The sequence below is a fragment of the Anomaloglossus baeobatrachus genome, chromosome 5 (assembly GCF_048569485.1).
Source record: "Anomaloglossus baeobatrachus isolate aAnoBae1 chromosome 5, aAnoBae1.hap1, whole genome shotgun sequence".
Classification (NCBI taxonomy): Eukaryota; Metazoa; Chordata; class Amphibia; order Anura; family Aromobatidae; genus Anomaloglossus; species Anomaloglossus baeobatrachus.
The window spans coordinates 596,847,562-596,871,212 of NC_134357.1; the positions used below are offsets into that span (position 1 = coordinate 596,847,562).

Here is a 23,651-nt window from a genome sequence, read left to right on the forward strand (position 1 = left end):
GTGTAGTGAGCTCCCTCTAGTGGTGGCTGTTCTGTGTGTGTAGTGAGCTCTCTCTAGTGGTGGTCGTTCTGTGTGTGTAGTGAGCTCCCTCTAGTGGTGGCTGTTCTGTGTGTGTAGTGAGCTCCCTCTAGTGGCTGCTGTTCTGTGTGTGTAGTGATCTCCCTCTAGTGGCGGCTGTTTTGTGTGTGTAGTGAGCTCCCTCTAGTGGTGGCTGTTCTGTGTGTGTAGTGAGCTCCCTCTAGTGGTGGCTGTTCTGTGTGTGTAGTGCGCTCCCTCTAGTGGCTGCTGTTCTGTGTGTGTAGTGAGCTCCCTCTAGTGGTGGCTGTTCTGTGCGTGTAGTGAGCTCCCTCTAGTGGTGGCTGTTCTGTGTGTGTAGTGAGCTCCCTCTAGTGGTGGCTGTTCTGTGTGTGTAGTGAGCTCCCTCTAGTGGTGGCTGTTCTGTGTGTGTGTAGTGAGCTCCCTCTGGTGGTGGCTGTTCTGTGTATGTAGTGAGCTCCCTCTAGTGGTGGCTGTTCTGTGTGTGTAGTGAGCTCCCTCTAGTGGTGGCTGTTCTGTGTGTGTGTAGTGAGCTCCCTCTAGTGGTGGCTGTTCTGTGTGTATAGTGAGCTCCCTCTAGTGGTGGCTGTTCTGTGTGTTTAGTGAGCTCCCTCTAGAGGCAGCTGTTCTGTGTGTGTAGTGAGCTCCCTCTAGTGGTGGCTGTTCTGTGTGTGTAGTGAGCTCCCTCTAGTGGTGGCTGTTCTGTGTGTGTAGTGAGCTCCCTCTAGTGGCGGCTGTTCTGTTTGTAGTGAGTTCCCTTTAGTAGCAGTCGTGCTTTTTTTATATGTGCCTCCCTGCTATTCATACATCCGGTCTTTCTGACTTTCCTTCTTGTTTTGTTTCTCTATTAGGCTCTTTATCCCTTTCTCGCTCTCTTTCTCTCAGTCTCTCCCTGTGTTTCTGTGGTTGTCTCTCTCCTTAGTTTCCTGTGGTCACCATTGGTCTTTGGTGTTCACATGCGCCCTGTCCCTCTCGTCATCATGAGGAAATAGAAAGTGATCAGATTCCAAACCCAGAGGAGGAGACTCCCCCCAAATACACACAGCGCAGAGAGGAGGGGTAATGGCTGCAGAGAGAAGACTCACAGAGGTCTGGTAAGAACTGATTGTCACACACTTTGCTTTTCCCGTTTTTGGGTGTCGTGTTCTTCTTTTCTTCCATTCTCAGGTTCTTGGTGTCATATTCTTCTTTTTCTCCGATTCTGGGTGTCATGTTTCTATTTCTTCCTGTCTCCGGGTACGGCTTTCTTTCTCTCCCAGTTCTTGGTGCCATATTCTTCTTTTCTTCCTTTTTCTGGGGGTCGTATTCTTCCTTTCCCTGGTTCTTGGTGTCATAGTCTTCTTTTCTTCCTTTTTCTGGGGGTCGTATTCTTCCATTCCCTGGTTCTTGGTGCCATATTCTTCTTTTCTTCCTTTTTCTGGGGGTCGTATTCTTCCTTTCCCTGGTTCTTGGTGTCATAGTCTTCTTTTCTTCCTTTTTCTGGGGGTCGTATTCTTCCATTCCCTGGTTCTTGGTGTCATATTCTTGTTTTCTTCCTTTTTCTGGGGGTCGAATTCTTCCTTTCCCTGGTTCTTGGTGCCATATTCTTCTTTTCTTCCTTTTTCTGGGGGTCGTATTCTTCCTTTCCCTGGTTCTTGGTGCCATATTCTTCTTTTCTTCCTTTTTCTGGGGGTCGTATTCTTCCTTTCCCTGGTTCTTGGTGTAATAGTCTTCTTTTCTTCCTTTTTCTGGGGGTCGTATTCTTCCTTTCCCTGGTTCTTGGTGTCATAGTCTTCTTTTCTTCCTTTTTCTGGGGGTCGTATTCTTCCTTTCCCTGGTTCTTGGTGTCATAGTCTTCTTTTCTTCCTTTTTCTGGGGGTCGTATTCTTCCTTTCCCTGGTTCTTGGTGTCATATTCTTCTTTTCTTCCTTTTTCTGGGGGTCGTATTCTTCCTTTCCCTGGTTCTTGGTGTCTTATTCTTCTTTTCTTCCTTTTTCTGGGGGTTGTATTCTTCCTTTTCCTGGTTTTTGGTGTCATAGTCTTCTTTTCTTCCTTTTTCTGGGGGTCGTATTCTTCCTTTCCCTGGTTCTTGGTGTCTTATTCTTGTTTTCTTCCTTTTTCTGGGGGTCATATTCTTCCTTTCCCTGGTTCTTGGTGTCATATTGTTCTTTTCTTCCTTTTTCTGGGGGTCGTATTCTTCCTTTCCCTGGTTCTTGGTGCCATATTCTTCTTTTCTTCCTTTTTCTGGGGGTCATATTCTTCCTTTTCCTGGTTCTTGGTGTCATATTCTTCTTTTCTTCCTTTTTCTGGGGGTCGTATTCTTCCTTTCCCTGGTTCTTGGTGTCATATTGTTCTTTTCTTCCTTTTTCTGGGGGTCGTATTCTTCCTTTCCCTGGTTCTTGGTGCCATATTCTTCTTTTCTTCCTTTTTCTGGGGGTCATATTCTTCCTTTTCCTGGTTCTTGGTGTCATATTCTTCTTTTCTTCCTTTTTCTGGGGGTCGTATTCTTGCTTTCCCTGGTTCTTGGTGTCATATTCTTCTTTTCTTCCTTTTTCTGGGGGTCGTATTCTTCCTTTCCCTGGTTCTTGGTGTCATATTGTTCTTTTCTTCCTTTTTCTGGGGGTCGTATTCTTCCTTTCCCTGGTTCTTGGTGTCATAGTTTTCTTTTCTTCCTTTTTCTGGGGGTCGTATTCTTCCTTTCCCTGGTTCTTGGTGTCATAGTCTTCTTTTCTTCCTTTTTCTGGGGGTCGTATTCTTCCTTTCCCTGGTTCTTGGTGTCATATTCTTCTTTTCTTCCTTTTTCTGGGGGTCGTATTCTTCCTTTCCCTGGTTCTTGGTGTCTTATTCTTCTTTTCTTCCTTTTTCTGGGGGTCGTATTCTTCCTTTCCCTGGTTCTTGGTGTCATATTCTTCTTTTCTTCCTTTTTCTGGGGGTCGTATTCTTCCTTTCCCTGGTTCTTGGTGCCATATTCTTCTTTTCTTCCTTTTTCTGGGGGTCGTATTCTTCCTTTCCCTGGTTCTTGGTGTCATATTCTTCTTTTCTTCCTTTTTCTGGGGGTCGTATTCTTCCTTTCCCTGGTTCTTGGTGTCATAGTCTTCTTTTCTTCCTTTTTCTGGGGGTCGTATTCTTCCTTTCCCTGGTTCTTGGTGTCTTATTCTTCTTTTCTTCCTTTTTCTGGGGGTCATATTCTTCCTTTCCCTGGTTCTTGGTGTAATAGTCTTCTTTTCTTCCTTTTTCTGGGGGTCGTATTCTTCCTTTCCCTGGTTCTTGGTGTCATAGTCTTCTTTTCTTCCTTTTTCTGGGGGTCGTATTCTTCCTTTCCCTGGTTCTTGGTGTCATATTGTTCTTTTCTTCCTTTTTCTGGGGGTCGTATTCTTCCTTTCCCTGTTTCTTGGTGTCATATTGTTCTTTTCTTCCTTTTTCTGGGGGTCGTATTCTTCCTTTCCCTGGTTCTTGGTGTCATATTGTTCTTTTCTTCCTTTTTCTGGGGGTCGTATTCTTCCTTTCCCTGTTTCTTGGTGTCATATTGTTCTTTTCTTCCTTTTTCTGGGGGTCGTATTCTTCCTTTCCCTGGTTCTTGGTGTCATATTGTTCTTTTCTTCCTTTTTCTGGGGGTCGTATTCTTCCTTTCCCTGTTTCTTGGTGTCATATTGTTCTTTTCTTCCTTTTTCTGGGGGTCGTATTCTTCCTTTCCCTGGTTCTTGGTGTCATATTGTTCTTTTCTTCCTTTTTCTGGGGGTCGTATTCTTCCTTTCCCTGGTTCTTGGTGCCATATTCTTCTTTTCTTCCTTTTTCTGGGGGTCATATTCTTCCTTTTCCTGGTTCTTGGTGTCATATTCTTCTTTTCTTCCTTTTTCTGGGGGTCGTATTCTTCCTTTCCCTGGTTCTTGGTGTCATATTCTTCTTTTCTTCCTTTTTCTGGGGGTCGTATTCTTCCTTTCCCTGGTTCTTGGTGTCATATTCTTCTTTTCTTCCTTTTTCTGGGGGTCGTATTCTTCCTTTCCCTGGTTCTTGGTGTCATATTCTTCTTTTCTTCCTTTTTCTGGGGGTCGTATTCTTCCTTTCCCTGGTTCTTGGTGTCATATTGTTCTTTTCTTCCTTTTTCTGGGGGTCGTATTCTTCCTTTCCCTGGTTCTTGGTGTCATATTCTTCTTTTCTTCCTTTTTCTGGGGGTCGTATTCTTCCTTTCCCTGGTTCTTGGTGTCTTATTCTTCTTTTCTTCCTTTTTCTGGGGGTCGTATTCTTCCTTTCCCTGGTTCTTGGTGTCATATTCTTCTTTTCTTCCTTTTTCTGGGGGTCGTATTCTTCCTTTCCCTGGTTCTTGGTGTCATATTCTTCTTTTCTTCCTTTTTCTGGGGGTCGTATTCTTCCTTTCCCTGGTTCTTGGTGTCATAGTCTTCTTTTCTTCCTTTTTCTGGGGGTCGTATTCTTCCTTTCCCTGGTTCTTGGTGTCTTATTCTTCTTTTCTTCCTTTTTCTGGGGGTCATATTCTTCCTTTCCCTGGTTCTTGGTGTAATAGTCTTCTTTTCTTCCTTTTTCTGGGGGTCGTATTCTTCCTTTCCCTGGTTCTTGGTGTCATAGTCTTCTTTTCTTCCTTTTTCTGGGGGTCGTATTCTTCCTTTCCCTGGTTCTTGGTGTCATAGTCTTCTTTTCTTCCTTTTTCTGGGGGTCGTATTCTTCCTTTCCCTGGTTCTTGGTGTCTTATTCTTCTTTTCTTCCTTTTTCTGGGGGTCGTATTCTTCCTTTCCCTGGTTCTTGGTGTCATATTCTTCTTTTCTTCCTTTTTCTGGGGGTCGTATTCTTCCTTTCCCTGGTTCTTGGTGTCATATTCTTCTTTTCTTCCTTTTTCTGGGGGTCATAGTATCATAGTATCATAGTTTTTAAGGTTGAAGGGAGACTCTAAGTCCATCTAGTTCAACCTGTAGGCTAACATGTTGATCCAGAGGAAGGCAAAAAAACCCCAATGTGGCAAACAAGTTCCAATGGGGAAAAAATTTCCTTCCTGACTCCACATCCGGCAATCAGACTAGTTCCCTGGATCAATACCCTGTCATAAAATCTAATATACATAACTGGTAATATTACATTTTTCAAGAAAGGCGTCCAGGCTCTGCTTAAATGTTAGTAGTGAATCACTCATTACAACATCATGTGGCAGAGAGTTCCATAGTCTCACTGCTCGTACAGTAAAGAATCCTCGTCTGTGATTATGATTAAACCTTCTTTCCTCAAGACGTAGTGGATGCCCCCGTGTTCCAGTCGCAGGCCTTGGTGTAAAAAGATCTTTGGAAAGGTCTCTGTACTGTCCCCTCATATATTTATACATTGTGATTAGATCCCCCCTAAGCCTTCGTTTTTCCAAACTAAATAACCCCAAGTTTAATAACCTGTCTTGGTATTGCAGCCCACCCATTCCTCTAATAATCTTGGTGGCTCTTCTCTGCACCCTCTCCAGTTCAGCTATGTCCTTCTTATATATCGGTGACCAGAATTGTACACAGTATTCTACGTGCGGTCGCACTAGTGACTTGTACAGAGGTAGAACTATATTTTTTTCATGAACACTTACTAGGGTCGTATTCTTCCTTTCCCTGGTTCTTGGTGTCATAGTCTTCTTTTCTTCCTTTTTCTGGGGGTCGTATTCTTCCTTTCCCTGGTTCTTGGTGTCTTATTCTTCTTTTCTTCCTTTTTCTTGGGGTCATATTCTTCCTTTCCCTGGTTCTTGGTGTAATAGTCTTCTTTTCTTCCTTTTTCTGGGGGTCGTATTCTTCCTTTCCCTGGTTCTTGGTGTCATAGTCTTCTTTTCTTCCTTTTTCTGGGGGTCGTATTCTTCCTTTCCCTGGTTCTTGGTGTCATAGTCTTCTTTTCTTCCTTTTTCTGGGGGTCGTATTCTTCCTTTCCCTGGTTCTTGGTGTCATATTCTTCTTTTCTTCCTTTTTCTGGGGGTCGTATTCTTCCTTTCCCTGGTTCTTGGTGTCATATTGTTCTTTTCTTCCTTTTTCTGGGGGTCGTATTCTTCCTTTCCCTGGTTCTTGGTGTCATATTGTTCTTTTCTTCCTTTTTCTGGGGGTCGTATTCTTCCTTTCCCTGGTTCTTGGTGTCATATTCTTCTTTTCTTCCTTTTTCTGGGGGTCGTATTCTTCCTTTCCCTGGTTCTTGGTGTCATATTCTTCTTTTCTTCCTTTTTCTGGGGGTCGTATTCATCCTTTCCCTGGTTCTTGGTGTCTTATTCTTCTTTTCTTCCTTTTTCTGGGGGTCATATTCTTCCTTTCCCCGGTTCTTGGTGTCATATTCTTCTTTTCTTCCTTTTTCTGGGGGTCGTATTCTTCCTTTCCCTGGTTCTTGGTGTCATATTCTTCTTTTCTTCCTTTCCCTGGTTCTTGGTGTCTTATTCTTCTTTTCTTCCTTTTTCTGGGGGTCATATTCTTCCTTTCCCTGGTTCTTGGTGTCATATTCTTCTTTTCTTCCTTTTTCTGGGGGTCGTATTCTTCCTTTCCCTGGTTCTTGGTGCCATATTCTTCTTTTCTTCATTTTTCTGGGGGTCGTATTCTTCCTTTCCCAGGTTCTTGGTGCCATATTCTTCTTTTCTTCCTTTTTCTGGGGGTTGTAGTCTTCCTTTTCCTGGTTCTTGGTGTCATATTCTTCTTTTCTTCCTTTTTCTGGGGGTCATATTCTTCCTTTCCCTGGTTCTTGGTGTCATAGTCTTCTTTTCTTCCTTTTTCTGGGGGTCGTATTCTTCCATTCCCTGGTTCTTGGTGTCATATTCTTGTTTTCTTCCTTTTTCTGGGGGTCGTATTCTTCCTTTCCCTGGTTCTTGGTGCCATATTCTTCTTTTCTTCCTTTTTCTGGGGGTCGTATTCTTCCTTTCCCTGGTTCTTGGTGCCATATTCTTCTTTTCTTCCTTTTTCTGGGGGTTGTATTCTTCCTTTTCCTGGTTCTTGGTGTCATATTCTTCTTTTCTTCCTTTTTCTGGGGGTCGTATTCTTCCTTACCCTGGTTCTTGGTGTCATATTCTTCTTTTCTTCCTTTTTCTGGGGGTCGTATTCTTCCTTTCCCTGGTTCTTGGTGTCATAGTCTTCTTTTCTTCCTTTTTCTGGGGGTCGTATTCTTCCTTTCCCTGGTTCTTGGTGTCATATTCTTCTTTTCTTCCTTTTGTCTGGAGGTCGTATTCTTCCTTTTCCTGGTTCTTGGTGCCATATTCTTCTTTTCTTCCTTTTTCTGGGGGTCGTATTCTTCCTTTCCCTGGTTCTTGGTGTCATATTCTTCTTTTCTTCCTTTTTCTGGGGGGTCGTATTCTTCCTTTCCCTGGTTCTTGGTGTCATATTCTTCTTTTCTTCCTTTTGTCTGGAGGTCGTATTCTTCCTTTTCCTGGTTCTTGGTGCCATATTCTTCTTTTCTTCCTTTTTCTGGGGGTCGTATTCTTCCTTTCCCTGGTTCTTGGTGTCATATTCTTCTTTTCTTCCTTTTTCTGGGGGTCGTATTCTTCCTTTCCCTGGTTCTTGGTGTCATATTCTTCTTTTCTTCCTTTTGTCTGGAGGTCGTATTCTTCCTTTTCCTGGTTCTTGGTGCCATATTCTTCTTTTCTTCCTTTTTCTGGGGGTCGTATTCTTCCTTTCCCTGGTTCTTGGTGTCATATTCTTCTTTTCTTCCTTTTTCTGGGGGTCGTATTCTTCCTTTCCCTGGTTCTTGGTGTCATATTCTTCTTTTCTTCCTTTTTCTGGGGGTCGTATTCTTCCTTTCCCTGGTTCTTGGTGTCATATTCTTCTTTTCTTCCTTTTTCTGGGGGTCGTATTCTTCTTTTCCCAGGTTCTTGGTGTCATGCTCTTCTTTTCTTCCTTTTTCTGGGGGTTGTATTTTTCCTTTCCCTGGTTCTTGGTGTCTTATTCTTCTTTTCTTCCTTTTTCTGGGGGTCATATTCTTCCTTTCCCTGGTTCTTGGTGTCATAGTCTTCTTTTCTTCCTTTTTCTGGGGGTCGTATTCTTCCTTTCCCTGGTTCTTGGTGTCATATTCTTCTTTTTCTCCGATTCTGGGTGTCATGTTTCTATTAATTCCTGTCTCCGTGTATTGCGTTCTTTCTCTCCCAGTTTTTGGTGTCATATTTTTCTTTTACGTGTCATATTTCTATTATTTCCCGGCTCTAGGTATCGCACTCTTCTTTTTCTCCGGTTCTAGATGTCGTATTCTTCTTTTTAGGGCTCTTTTCCACTTGTGATAAAATAATCACTGCGATATTCGTGGACGAGTGTCATGAGTATGGTCTGATTTTTTTGTTCTCATCTAGCATCCGTATTTTGTGCGAGTGCCGTGAGAGTGTGTAGATTTTTCTCAGCAAGGATCCGTGTGACATGCGTATTTAATGCCGTGCGATATTTTTCTCGCACCCATAGCAAGTCTGGTGCGAGATACACTGACAAACACAGCGTGCTGCGATTTCAACGAGAACAAATCGTGTAGAGAAATAAAAGGCAAGAGGACACTGCCTCATTAATTAACACTGGTGCGAGCGCAAGCCGATGTTCTCGCAAGTGGAAAAGAACCCTTAAGCCGATTCTGGATGTCATACTTTTGTTTTTGTCTGGTTCCGAGAGTCATATTCTATTTTCCCCCTATTCTGCATGTCATATTCTTCTTTTTTGCTACTTTTGGGTGTTGTTTCACAGTTACATAATTACATAGGTTGATAAAAGCCCTTGTTCCATCATCTTTCCTCCACTAATTATATATTTCATCACTAAATCATCTATAACCAACAATTCTATGTACTGAGGAAATCATCCAGCCCTGATATAAAGCTGTTCTAGTATCGGCCATTACTACCTCTTGTGGTCGCATTGCACAGTCTGACTGCTCTAACTGTAAAGAACCATTTCCTATTTAGCTGCCGGAATCTCTTTTCTTCTCCCCGCAGTGGGTGTCCCCTGGTCCTTAGTATTGTCTGTGGAAGGAATAAGTCCTGCGCCGTCCTTTATATTGACCACACATGTATTTATACATATAAATGAGATCTCCTCTGAGACGTCTTTTTTTCCGCCTCTCATCATACGGGCTGCCTCCATTACTCATCATACTGGCGGCCTCCATTACTCATCATACGGGTGGCCTCCATTACTCATCATACGGGCGGCCTCCATTACTCATCATACGGGCAGCCTCCATTACTCATCATACGGGCGGCCTCCATTACTTACCATACGGGCGGCCTCCATTCCTTGTAATAATCTAGTTGCCGCCTTTGATTCTAACTTCTGAATGTCCTTTTTAAAATGTGAAACCCAAAACTTGATCCCATATTTCAGATGTGGTCGTACAAGTGATCTATAAGTGGGTTAACAAAACTTTGGGATCTAGTCTCTATTTTTCTCCTCCCTTTTGCAGCTGCTGCCTGACATTGAGTGTTACTGCTCAGTTACTTGTACCCACAATCCCCCGCTCCTTCTCCGGTTCTGTAGTCCCGAGTTTACTTCTTCCATGTAATGTATATGCAGTTATAGGATGACTCCGTCCTCGGTGCATTACTCCACATTTATCACAATTACATCCCCTCCATCCATTGTCTACCCATTCCCACATCTTATGTAGATTGTTGTATTCTTCTTTTCCGCAGTTCTGGGTGTTGGGTTCATCTTTTCTCCGCTTTCGGGTGCCATGTGCATTTCTTGAGTTCCAGGTGTCGTAGTCCTTCCCCCTAGTTTGGGGTGTCGTGTTCTTCTTTTCACTGGTTCTACGTGTTCTACTGTTTTTCCCCAGTTTTGAATGTCGTATTCTTCTTTCCCCCAATTCTGGGTGTTGTTTTCTTCTTTTTCTCTGGTTCTGGGTGCCGTATTCCTTTTCTCCGGTTTTGTGTATCAAATTCTTTTTCTCTGGTTCTGAGTGTCGTATTCTATTTTGCCGATTCCTGGTGTTATATTCTTTTTTTCTCTAGTTACTATTATTATTATTATTTATTATTATTATTATAGCGCCATCTTTTCCATGGTGCTTTACATGTGAAAGGGGTATACATAAGAGGGACAAGTATAATAATCATAAACAGTACAAGACACAGACAGGTACAGGAGGATAGAGGTCCCTGTCCGCGAGGGCTTACAGTCTACAAGAGATGGGTGAGGGTTCAGTAGGTGAGGGTAGAGCTGGTTGTGCGGCGCTATATCAGACTGAGTGTTACGGCAGGTTATAAGCTTGTCAGAAGAGGTGGGTCTTCAGGTTCCTTGTGAAGCTTGTTAAGGTAGGAGAGAGTCTAATATGTTGTGGCAGAGCATTCCAGAGTATGGGGGAGGCACGGGAGAAATCTTGGATGCGATGGTGGGAAGAGGAGATGAGAGGGGAGTAGAGAAGGAGGTCTTGTGAGGATCGAAGGTTACGTGCAGGTAAGTACCGGGAGACTAGGTCACAGATGTAGGGAGGAGACAGGTTGTGGATGGCTTTATAGGTCATGGTTGGTGTTTTAACACTAGAACTACTGAGGTAGTCATTTTGACTACTTTGCACTATGTATTTCTATATAGGTGTCACAAGTCCAGTAGTTCTAGTGTTAAACTGGAGTCGTTGGGCGATGGGAAGCCAGTGAAGGGATTGGCAGAGAGGAGAGGTCGGGGAGTAGCGGGGGGACAGGTGGATTAGCTGGGCAGCATAGTTTAGAATAGATTGTAGGGGTGTGAGACTGTTAAAAGGGAGGCCACAGAGCAGGAGGTTGCAATAATCCAGGCGGGAGATAATAAGGGCATGCACTAGGGTTTTTGCAGCTTCTTGGGAAAGGAATATACGAATCTGGGAAATATTTTTGAGTTGGAGGCGGCAGGAGGTGAAGAGGGCTTGGATGTGTGGCTTCAAAGAGAGATCAGAGTCTTGAGTTACTCCCAGGCAGTGAGCACGAGGGACCGGGGAGAGTGGGCAGCCATTAACATTGATGGATAGGTCAGGTGGGGGGGTTGAGTGAAGAGGAGGAAAGACAATGAATTCTGTTTTGTCCATGTTAAGCTTTAGGAATCGCGCAGAGAAGGATAAAATAGCAGACAGACATTGTGGGATTTTGGTTAGTAGAAAGGTGATGTCAGGTCCAGAGAGGTAGATCTGCGTATCATCAGCATAGAGATGATACTGAAAGCCATGGGACTCTATGAGCTGTCCCAGGCCGAAGGTGTAGATGGAGAACAGCAGGGGTCCAATAACTGAGCCTTGGGGGACACCGACAGATAGGGGGCGAGATGAGGAAGTGGTGTGAGAGTGGGAGACGCTGAAAGTTCGTTTGGTTAAGTATGAGGAGATCCAAGATAGGGCCAAGTCTGTGATGCCCAGAGATGAGAGAATCTGTAGTAGGAGGGAATGGTCTACTGTGTCAAAGGCAGAGGACAGGTCCAGGAGGAGGAGGACAGAGTAGTGTAGAAGGCAGAGGACAGGTCCAGGGGGAGGAGGACAGAGTAGTGTCGCTTGGATTTTGCGGTGAGTAGGTCATTAGTGACTTTGATTAGGGCAGTTTCAGTGGAATGATGGGGTCGGAAGCCAGATTGTAACCGGTCAAAGTTGGAACAGGAAGAGAGATGGGAGGACAGTACAAGATGGACATGCTGTTCCAGTAGTTTTGAGGCATAGGGGAGAAGTGATATGGGACGATAGTTTGACACAGAGGAAGGGTCAAGGGAGGTCTTTTTGAGGATGGGTGTGATGGAGGCATGTTTAAAGCATGAAGGGAATACACTAGTTGATAGTGATAGGTTGAAGAGATGGGTTAGGGTCGGGATGAGGATTGCGGTGAGATTGGGGATGAGGTGGGATGGGATTGGATCAAACAGGCAGGTTGTGAGATGTGATCTTGAGAGTAGAGTGGAAAGATGTTCTGTCATGGTGGAGAAGCTGGATTTGGAGGAAGAAGGCTGAGTAGTTGTGAGGAGTGGCTGTGGGGATTGTGGGCCAAAGATTGCTTTGATGTTGTTAATCTTCTGCTTGAAGAAATAGGCAAAGTCTTCAGCTGAGATGAGAGGAGACGGAGGTGGTGCCGGGGGACAGAGGAGAGAATTGAAAGTGTTGAATAGATGTTTAGGATTGTGAGAGAGAAGATATGAGGGATAAGAAGTAGGTTTGTTTTGCAGAAGTGAGTGCGGACTTGAAAGTGATGAGGGCCTATTTGTATGCCATGAAGTGCTCAGTGGAATGAGACCTCTTCCATCTGCGCTCAGCGATTCTGGAAGCCTGTCGCAATTCTTTAGTCTGACTCGTGTGCCATTGTTGCCTGTTGATTGTGCGGATTTGGTGTGTGTGAGTGGGGCAGCTGATTTGAGATCAGCAGAGATTGTACAGTCATGGCCAAACGTTTTGAGAATGACACCAAAATTATATTTTCACATGATCTGTTGCCCTCTGGTTTTTAATTGTGTTTGTCTGATGTTTACATCACATACAGAAATATAATTGCAATCATATTATCAGACCAAAAGGTTATATTGACAGAATGAGTTAATGCAGCAAGTCAGTATTTGCAGTGTTGCCCCTTCTTCAGGACCTCTGCAATTCTCCCTGGCAGCTCTCAATCAACTTCTGGACCAAATCCTGACTGATCGCGGTCCATTCTTGCATAAGCAATGCTCGCAGTTTGCCAGAATTTGTTGGTTTTTGTTTGTCCACCCGTCTCTTGATGATTGCCCACAAGTTCTCAATGGGATTAAGATCTGGGGAGTTTCCAGGCCATGGACCCAAAATCTCTATGTATTGTTCCATGAGCCATTTAGTGATCACCTTTGCTTTATGGCAAGGTGCTCCATCATGCTGGAAAAGGCATTGTTGGGCATCAAACTGCTCTTGGACAGTTGGGAGAAGTTGCTCTTGGAGGACATTCTGGTCCCATTCTTTATTCATGGCGGTGTTTTTAGGCCAGACTGTGAGTGGTGCGATTCCCTGGGCTGAGAAGCAACCCCACACATGAATGGTTTCAGGATGCTTAACAGTTGGCATGAGACAAGACTGGTGGCAGCACTCACCTCTTCTTCTCCTAATAAGCTGTTTTCCAGATGTCCCAAACAATCGAAAAGGGGATTCATCTGAGAAATGACTTTACCCCAGTCCTCAGCAGTCCCTGTACCTTTTGCAGAATATCAGTCGGTCCCTGATGTTTTTTCTGGAGAGAAGTGGCTTCTTTGCTGCCCTCTTTGAAACCAGGCCTTGCTCAAGCAGTCTCCGCCTCACAGTGCGTGCAGAAGCACTCACACCAGCTTGCTGCCATTGCTGCGCTAGCTCGCCACTGCTGGTAGTCCCATCCCGCAGCTGAAACAGGTTTAAGATACGGTCCTGGCGTTTGCTGGTTCTTCTTGGGCGTCCTGGAGCCTTTTTGGCAACAATGGAAGCTCTCTCCTTGAAGTTCTTGATGATGCGATAGATTGTTGACTGAGGTGCAATCTTTGTAGCTGCGATACTCTTCCTGTTAGGCCATTTTTGTGCAGGGCAATGATGGCTGCACGTGTTTCTTTAGAGAGAACCATGGTTAACTGAAGAGAAACAATGATACCAAGCACCAGCCCCCTTTTAAAGTGTCCAGTGGTGTCATTCTTGCTTAATCATGACTGATTGATCGCCAGCCCTGTCCTCATCAACACCCACACCTGTGTTAATGGAACAATCACTAAAACAATGTTAGCTGCTCCTTTTAAGGCAGGAATGCAATGATGTTGAAATGTGTTTTGGGGGTTAAAGTTCATTTTCTTAGACAATATTGACTTTGCAAGTAATTGCTGTTAAGCTGATCACTCTATGACATTCTGGAGTATATGCAAATTGCCATTAGAAAAACTTAAGCAGTAGACTTTGTAAAAATTAATATTTGTAGCATTCTCAAAACTTTTGGCCATGACTGTAGTGTTGTATAAAGTGGCAGCAGCATCTGCATCGTGTGAAGAAGCAATGTCTGCAAGAGGGAAAAGAGACTGAGAAAGTGAGCGTAAATCAAGGTGATTGAGATTTCTGCGAGGGTGTGAAAGTTTGTGGAGGGGGTTGTGTACTTGGAGAAGAGAGGGGAGAGAATGTGAGTAGGTTGTGGTCAGACAGGGGGAGAGGCGCGTTAGGAAGATTAGATAGGGAACAGAGACGGGTGAAGATGAGCTCTAGCGTGTGGCCATCTTTGTAAGTAGCTGGTTCTGGATGTAATATTCTTTTTTTATCCATATTCTGGGTTTTGTATTCCTTTTCTCTAGGTCTGGTTATTATATTGTTTATCTTCTGGTTCTGAGTGTCGTATTCTATTTTGCCGGTTCCTGGTGTCGTATTCTTTTTTTCTGTTTCCAAGTGTCGTTTTCTTTTTCTCTGGTTCTGGGTGTTATATTCTTTATCTTCTGGTTCTGAGTGCCGTATTCTGTTTTTCCGGTTCTTGGTGTTATATTCTTTTTCTCTGGTTCTGGGAGTCGTATTCTTCTTTTACCCGTGTTCTGGATTTCGTATTACTTTTCTCTAGTTCTGGGTATTATATTCTTTATCTTCTGGCTCCGAGTGCTGTATTCTGTTTTTCCGGTTCCTGGTGTTGTACTTGATTTCTCTGGTTCTGGGTATCATAATATTTTTCTCTGGTTCTGAGTGCTGTATTCTGTTTTGCTGGTTCCTGGTGTTGTATTCTTTTCTGGTTCTGTTTGTCGTTGTCATGTGTTCTCTTGGTGACAGTGTCTCATCATTATTTATAGGAGATGAAAATCACTCCCTAAGGGGTTCTTCCCCCGTGACCTCTTTGATGGTGCCAGTCATCTCCACTATACAGTAAGTACAGAAGGAACCTAGCAGGGTTATTACTGGGCAGAGGGCTTTACTGGGTTGCCCCAATGTTGTTCAGTCCCACTTTAGGAGGTAACAATGCTGTTGCAGTCTTGTCGATAGGTGACTGCTAGGAGTAGGATTCCAATGCAAAAGTGTTAGGCCCCAGACAACCTTTCAGGCTCATCTCCCAGCAGCCCCTGTACTGACAGCCTCTTCCCAGAAGTGGGACTGGTGGGTGATGCTGTGTACGTACATCTATGGTTAGGGCGATTTTTGTTTTTGGGTCTCACCCCCCCCTCTGTGACACTGTACTGTGTACTGACAGTTCTACGCTGACTCTTGGTTTTCTGCTCTCAGGATCACCTGTGCCTTCTTTGCTGACCACTAGGCTGCCTGCACCCAGCACCAATGGCGGGTAAGTCCAGAACAAGAATAGCCATTGGCCGCCCTCACACTGATATCTGACACTGTATTTAAATGAGGGGGGAGGGGTTAGCAGGAGTCATCTGACCATTCATGCTGCACAAACAACATGAATCTCAGCCCATCTGCATGATTGCAGCGAGGTATATTATTCTTTGAAATCTCTGCAGGTGATTGCCAGATTTCTATCTATGTACTATATTTTTCGTTTTATCAGACACACAAATTATAAGATGCACCCCAAATTTAAAGATAAAAAAGGTAAAAAAAAATAAAAAAATGGGGTCTGTCTAAAGGGGGCTTTACACGCAACGATATCGCTAACGATATGTCGTCGGGGTAATGGAATTCGTGACGCACATCCGGCCTCGTTAGCGACGTCGTTGCGTGTGACACCTATGAGCGAGTGTGAACGATCAGAAATACTCACCATATCGTTGATCGTTGACACGTCGTTCATTTCCCAAAAATCGTTGCTTGTGCTGGACGCAGGTTGTTGGTCGTTCCTGAAGCAGCACACATCGCTATGTGTGACACCCCGGGAACGACGAACAACAACGTAACTGCGTCCTGCCGGCAACGAGGTGGGCGTGCCAGTAATGCAGTTGGTCTCCGCCCCTCCGCTTCTATTGGCGGGCCGCTGTGTGACGTCACTGTGACGCCGCACGAACCTCCCCCTAAAAAAAGAGGTTGTTCGCCGCCCACAGCGACGTCGCTAGGAAGGTAAGTACGTGTTACGCGTCCTAGCGATATTGTGCGCCACGGGCAGCGATTTGCCCGTGACGCACAAACGACGGGGGTGGGTGCTTTCACGAGCGACATCGCTAGCGATGTCGCTGCGTGTAAAGCAACCTTTATACTCCGGTGGTGTCTTACCGGAAGGGGGGCGGCACCGGTGGTGGAGCGGAGTCACAGGAGGCGGGAGCGGTGCTGGAGTAGGGCGATGCTGCAGGCGCTATGATGGGGGCTGTGCTGGCTGCGGGCACCGTGCTGGCTGTGTGGAACAGGGCGGTGTGGCGGGTGTCACTGATGCTCTATCGGCGGTGCGAGCTTCAAAGAAATGGCACCTGCAGTCAGCACATGCGCAGATTGAGCTCTCGGCTCAATGACAACCCGATATCTCATCTGCGCATATGCCACCTCCAGGCGCCATTTTCCTTCAGTCCGCTGCTGGGAGATCAATGGGCCGGAGGCGGCGCATGCGCAGATGAGCTTTTTAGCTGAGAGCTCTATCTGGGCATGCACTAACTCCGGGTGCCATTATTTGAAGCTTGCTCCACCGACAGAACATCTCACCCACTGCACCACCCTTCTCCGCACAGCCCCCCCCGCAGCCAGCACAGCTCCCCGCAGCCAGCACAGCGCCCATTCTTCACCTCCCGGTAAGCTACATTCGCATTAGAAGACACTTCCCTCAATTTCCTCCCAAATTTTTGGGAAGAGAAGTGTGTCTTACAATCCAAAAAATACGGTACATGTGAGAAATTTGTGGAGCATCTTACTTACATCCTCCGCTTACAATGCTGTGAACAGTAGCCACTCCATGCACACCTCTATGACTGAAAGCTAGCGGCTTCTGGGAGGAATAAAGATCACTTTTACCCAGTACCTGCATTTTCATTCAGGCAGCCGGACAGCATTGTAATGCTATTAACTTGCAGATTAACCTTATATCTGCAGGGTAGCAGCATATGGGGACATGATAGGTTCCCTTTAAGTACTTGACAGTATCCTTTATCTGGATAATTGTCCTTTGGTCTATACACTGACTATGTCTCTCCTTCCTTTAGATTACAAGACGAAGCCTCTGAGTGAGTGGACCGAGCAGCATGTCTCGCACTGGCTCCAGTCCATTCCCATAAACCAGAAGTACGTTGACAAGCTCTACGAGGAGGAAGTCTCGGGGCCGGTGCTGAAAGAAATAGACGAACAGTTCTTAATAAATTTTGGAATGAAACACGGTCCCATCAAACTGCTGATCAAAAAGAGGGATGAGCTGCTCTCCAAAGAAGGGGAGCAAAACACAGAACAAAGACCTGATGAGGACAAAAAATATCAAAAAATTCCAGAGGAAATGGGAGCATCAGGAAACTCATCTGAGGTCTATAGTAAACCTGAGGACGTCTTGTCTCCTGTAAAGTCAGATACTGTAAGCTCTCCAAAGAAACTTCCCAAAGATGAAACCGAAAGCTCAGAAGAAACTCAAAACAGCAGTACATCGGACCACAGCGCCCTCCAGCCTCAGCTCTCACCCTCCTTGTCTACTGCTAATTTCCGCCCATTCAATAAAGACATTGGGAACTTTAAATATGTGAAGGGCCAAGTCCTTCCTCCAGAATCTGGAGTAGAAGACCTCATCACTCCATGTCATGAGTATAAGTCCCTCATTACTGCCTCTAAGCTGGACCGTACAAGACTCCAGGCAAAATTTGCCTCCGAGGTGATCAGATTCGCTTGTGCTTGTATGAACGTGAGGACTAATGGAACAATACATTTTGGAGTGTTGGATAGCAAAGAAGACAAGCGCTGTACACATGGACAGATAATGGGGATCACGGTGAAGGAGCAGGACGTGTACGTCGATGCACTGGACTATATTGAGAGGTGTTTTAATAAAGGAGAACACGATGCAGTCAGAGCATGTATTCGCACCCCCAAATTCATTGCGGTGGTCGATAAAGAGTGTAAAGATCAGCGCTTTGTGGTTGAGGTGGACGTGGTGCCAGATTCAGGTTCTGTGAAAGGACGAGCTTTCCAAGCAAGTTTACCAAAGTTTAATGAAAAGAGCAACAAAGCAATTCTAGATAAGAAAACCTATTACCGCAGAATTGGCGCAAAATCTGTGCCAGTCCCTGAGGGTGATATTGATATGGTGCAGTTTATCCAAGGGCTGCAGGAAGTGGATGCAAGAAGAGAGAAGGCAGAATGCATACCACTGTGTGAGACTACAACCACGGAAAACATCACCAAGAAAATAGACCTCCTTACTGGAGGCAAAGAATACATGGATGACACCATCTGGTACATACTAGTCACCAACAAGTGGGAACCTTCCTCCCTAGCAAATATCAACTTCCTCACACGTCTTAAGATTTTTTGTGTGTTTGATTTTGATGCCGACTCTGATGAGTCCGGACTGTGCTCCACATACAAGGGACACCATGCCACCAACATCCACTCCCTGACAGATTATGCCAATGACAGTAGAATGAGCCCAAGTGAGCTGAGAAAGTCTCTTGGACTCTTCGATCAAACCAGCTGGATATTCTGTAATGGCCGAAGTAATTTCCGAGGAGGTGATGAGCCTTTTGATGAAAATTCCTGGATTAAGACTAGAAAAAAACACCTGCTAAAGGCACTGTCATTAATCTGTGATGAGCTTTTCCCAAGAGGGACCTATGTTGTGGTGTTTTTCCTGATGTCACCAGTGGAGAAACCCATTGTCGAAACCTTCCACAACTTCTACGCCCTGATGAATGGCATAGAAGACATAATTTGTATTGCAGAAAACAAGGAATATTACAAGGAATGGGCCAGCCTTGCCCAAGCATCTTGTAACATAGAAACACTGGAGCAGAGGAGCATTGTTGGGGTTCAGTTGAGTCACATCAACGCTACTGTCCAGAGCATGTTCCCCATTGGGAACTCTTATCGGAATCTGCCAGTGTCATCCAAAGGTGTCTGTGTGCTTAACACTCCCGATGAGGAGAAAATGCACTCACTGGAAATCCTGTGCGTGAATGAATGCAGTGATAAAAATCTTCATCTTCTGACCAAAAAGGAGGTGAAAAATCTGGAAGGGACTTTCTATCGAGGAGGCAAGATCAGCTGGAAACATCTCTGGCTTTCGGAACAGAAAATGTGTGGAGATTTTATTGAGCGCGATGCTTGTAACAAAGTCCAGAATATTCTACATGGGATTCTGTATGAAAACACTGTCCGGCTTCCAGTCGCAAGGATTAAAATTTTCCACCATCCTGGGAGTGGAGGGAGTACAGTCGCAAGACAGGTCATGTGGAAGAACAAGAATGTCTTAAGATGTGCTATTGTCAGGTCATCTCATCTTGTTTCTGTTAGTCAGCATGCCGTGAAGCTCCGGGAGTATGAAGAGGACAATCCAAACTTATGCCTGCCTGTCCTGCTGCTGGTGGAGGACTGTGAAGAAGACTACCTGGATGACCTGAGGCATGAGTTGATGGAAGCTATGGCAGTAAAGAAAATTGTTTATTCCAAGCCGTGTTTCATTCTCATGAGCTGCAAACGATCAAATATCCCAGAAGATTTTTTTAAAGCCTCTGCATCTGACACAGTTGTTATCACACATAAGCTCAGCCAGAAGGAAAAGCAGGAATTCTCTACCAAAGCAACAGAGTTGGAGAAAGAGTTTCCCGAAGAAGAGTTCATAATCACCTTTGTTCTTATGAGCCATGAATTCGACAAACAATATGTGAAGGATTTTGTCCAGAACGTTCTGCGAGGAATCGATCATTCGTCGGACATCACTCGGCTCTTGAGATACGTTGTGCTGCTCAATTGCTACGTCCAAAATTCCTACATTTCTGTGTCACACTGTGAGGCTTTCCTTGGTCTTGGAGTTATGACCAAAGATCAGCACAATACAATACGGCAATGTAATTTTAAGAGCTACCTCAACAAAAGCGAACAGGCCCGGCTTCTGTTCATTGAGTTGAGGGAGAAGAATTCTTGTATCAGCTCCATCCACATCATACATCCTCTGATCGCTAAGGAATTGCTGAACCAGCTGTCAGAAATACGGCCTCAGAGTGACATCGCCAATGATCTCCTTGACGAGAAAGTTCTACTTCAGCACAGATTTGGCCGAGACGAATTTATAAAGTTTATTCGAGACTTGTTTTTACTGCGCTACCGGAAAAGTCGAGGTGACAGCGTGGACACGTTCTTCTCACCCATGATTGAACATGTTTGTGAAGTGGAACAAAATCCTGAGAAGGCAATCAAGTTACTGAAAGCCGCCTATGAGCAATTTGATAAGGATGCCTTCTTTGCTCAGCAGCTGGCACGCTTACATTACATGCATGAGAAATTCGAGGAGGCTCAAACATGGGCAGAGACAGCCAGACGTCAACTACCTACCCATTCCTTTATACTACACACAGAAGGTCAGGTGCACAAGAGATGGTTCAATGTCCATCTCGAGAGGAAGAAAAATGACCTGACTCGAGAAGATGTGATCGACTTGATAGAACGCAGCCTCAAATCCATGGAGTGTTTCAGAGCAGCAGAAAGAGCGGCAAAGGCTGAGACAGACAGCATGAATGACTCTGCATTTTTCGGAGAAGTTGATGTGGGCTGCCGATTGTTACAGATGCTTTCATCACAACTCGTATTCTCCAAGAACAGAGGGGAGGAGAACACAGAACTCCTGAAATACCTTTTGACTGATTATATACCAGAAGAGATTGAGAAGCCATGGTTTAAATTTCACAGCCGCCTAAAGGGACTTTACCAAAATATGTACAATGCGTTGGAGTGGATTGCAGATGATGTGGGTTACTTCCAGTTAGAGAAAATTGAAGATGGAGTACAGCTGAAGAAGACAGAAGAACATGTTCACAGTCCCCGAAAGTGGTTGTTGAGGAAGACCAAGGATTTTGCCAAGTTCTTTAGCTCTGAGTTTTTGCTGTCCTACACAGAAGCCGATGTTAACAGTCAGCTGGTCCGTAAGATGAGCATTTATAGGCTGGGAGGAGGAAGCGTGGCCACAATTCTGTCCATACTGTCCGATTCAAAAACTAAACGATCCAGTGAAAAGCTGGAAAATATAATTGCGCTGTACCCAGAGGATATCACCTGTCAGGGGCTTGATAATACTGATATGGCCAATTACATCATGTCTCACATAGCGCTGGGATGTGTCTGTCCTGGATCTCCAAAACTGTTATCATTGCAGGTACTTCGTGAACTTGGTAAGAGGTTTCTACACACTAGAAAGACCTTCCAGCCCAGCGCCTACCTACTCACCTTCCTGCTCTACTGGCCAGATAACAAAGTCGACGATAAACCGGACGCTAATAAAGACAACATATTGGCCAATGCTCTGCAGATGGCACGAGAATTGCATGAGAGAAGAATCAAAAATGTTCCAGTTCGGAAGAAAAGAATCAATGTGCTCTTCTTTCTGGGGAAGGGATACGGCCTCCAGAAGATCATTCACCGAAGTACCATCGAGAAGCACATCGCCGGTCCACTGAATGAAAAGCGCATGAAGTGGGACAATGATGACCTGTGGAAGTTTGATAGCGTTCACCGCCTGCTGACAATTGTCCCTGGCTGGACCGAGAACGGAAGACTGTACGCAGAAGGACATTGCAAGAAAAGTAAAATTGAGATCCTGCCCTTGAACGTCTCATCGGTGCCCCACGGCAATGAGAACGTCACCTTCTTCCTGGGGTTTACATTCATTGGCTTTGTAGCTTATAACATACAGGTGCAAACTGACGCCAAATCCTGAGCTTGGGCCACAATGTCATGTGGTACTGAAGAAGTGGATCTCTACTTACAGAACAGGAATGTAATCCTCCTCATCCTCTATTATGGTGAAGGTTCTCTCCACTACCTCTGTAATGACAGTTACTAGCCCCTCAGGCGGTGATATAAGTGTATCACGAAGGACAATATAGACTTATAATCAAACCTTGAAACCTATAAGCAGAGCTACAGAGCAGGAGCGCCTAATCCAGACCTGCGGGAATAAAGTCCTGCGATCAATCCAGAAACCTTGAGGACAATTCGTCAGATTCTGCCAAAAATCTGCTCTAAAACAGGTTTAAATGTCTCAATATTTTTACGCCACTCGTAGTTGTGGGGGTGAGGCCAAATGTGGCCCATCAAATTAATGCACAGTAGTTAATGATACATGGCGGCCGGAGGGGAGCAGTAAATTCTTTGAGACCTATGCCACCGTGATCAAGACTGGCACACAAAGAGGTGGGCTCACCCAAGCCCTGTATATTCTAATAGAGCAGTATCAGCCCCCATTTTTGGCTTTACTACCAAGTGTACAACTGCACAAGTAGGAGAGAGACGGCAGAATATGTCTATTACCATGGACCCACACTGTCTGCACTGGACCCACACTGTCTGCACTGGACCCACACTGTCTGCACTGGACCCGCAGAGACATAATGGGTATACATTTCTAATTAAAAGTTGTTTCATTTCAGATTTATTGGAAAGATAATAAAAATGTTATGAAAAGAGAACATCGCTCTTTGTCTCAAATTCCGCCTTAAACTCCGACCTAGTAGGTTCATAGATGGAATTTGTTTTTCTGATCAGGAGCTCCTATCTTCTGTGTGTTGGGGGCTTGTCTGGCTGTGGACACAGGAGCGGGCTGTGTTTAGAACAAAGCAGCCATATTTTTCATACTCTGGACAACCCCCTCCCGGTATCCGCCATACATGTCCTCGCCTATCGCTCACTTTTCACAGCCAAAGTCAGGAGGGAGGAGGTCAGTGAAGTCTAGAGGGGGAGGAGGACACGAGTCTGGAGGGAGAATGAGGAGAACACAGGTGTCCTGAGAGACGAGGAGGAGGACAGAGGAGTTTGGAGAGACATTGAAGTCTAGGGGGAGGAGGACAGATGAGTCTGTAGGGAGGAAGAGGACAGAGCATTCTGTAAGGAGGAAGAGGACAGAGGATTCTGGAGGGAAAAAGAAGTCAGAAGAGTCTGGAGGGAGGAAAAGGACAGAAGAGTCTGGAAGAAAGAAGAGGAGGACAGAGGAGTCTGGAGGGAGGAGGAGGAGGACAGAAGAGTCTGGAGGGAGGAGGAGGAGGACAGAAGAGTCTGGAGGGAGGAGGAGGAGGACAGAAGAGTCTGGAGGGAGGAGGAGGAGGACAGAAGAGTCTGGAGGGAGGAGGAGGAGGACAGAAGAGTCTGGAGGGAGGAGGAGGAGGACAGAAGAGTCTGGAGGGAGGAGGAGGAGGACAGAAGAGTCTGGAGGGAGGAGGAGGAGGACAGAAGAGTCTGGAGGGAGGACGAGGAGGACAGAAGAGTCTGGAGGGAGGAGGAGGAGGACAGAAGAGTCTGGAGGGAGGAGGAGCAGGACAGAAGAGTCTGGAGGGAGGAGGAGCAGGACAGAAGAGTCTGGAGGGAGGAGGAGGAGGACAGAAGAGTCTGGAGGGAGGAGGAGGAGGACAGAAGAGTCTGGAGGGAGGAGGAGGAGGACAGAAGAGTCTGGAGGGAGGAGGAGGACAGAAGAGTCTGGAGGGAGGAGGAGGAGAAAAAGAGTCTGGAGGGAGGAGGAGAAAAAGAGTCTGGAGGGAGGAGGGAGAAAAAGAGTCTGGAGGGAGGAGGAGGAGGACAGAAGAGTCTGGAGGGAGGAGGAGGAGGACAGAAGAGTCTGGAGGGAGGAGGAGGAGGAGGACAGAAGAGTCTGGAGGGAGGAGGAGGAGGACAGAAGAGTCTGGAGGGAGGAGGAGGAGGACAGAAGAGTCTGGAGGGAG

General features: G+C 45.5%; 1 protein-coding gene across 1 annotated transcript; it reads left to right on the forward strand.

Moving 5' to 3' along the window:
* The first annotated feature begins 957 nt into the window (after nt 1-957).
* LOC142312536 (sterile alpha motif domain-containing protein 9-like) lies at nt 958-22,354 on the forward strand. Its single transcript, XM_075351512.1, has 4 exons — nt 958-1,130; nt 14,673-14,745; nt 15,100-15,157; nt 16,956-22,354. Exons 3-4 carry the CDS (start codon nt 15,151-15,153, stop codon nt 21,656-21,658), a joined length of 4,710 nt encoding a protein of 1,569 aa, XP_075207627.1. The 5' UTR covers nt 958-1,130; nt 14,673-14,745; nt 15,100-15,150; the 3' UTR covers nt 21,659-22,354.
* Nucleotides 22,355-23,651: the final 1,297 nt, after the last annotated feature.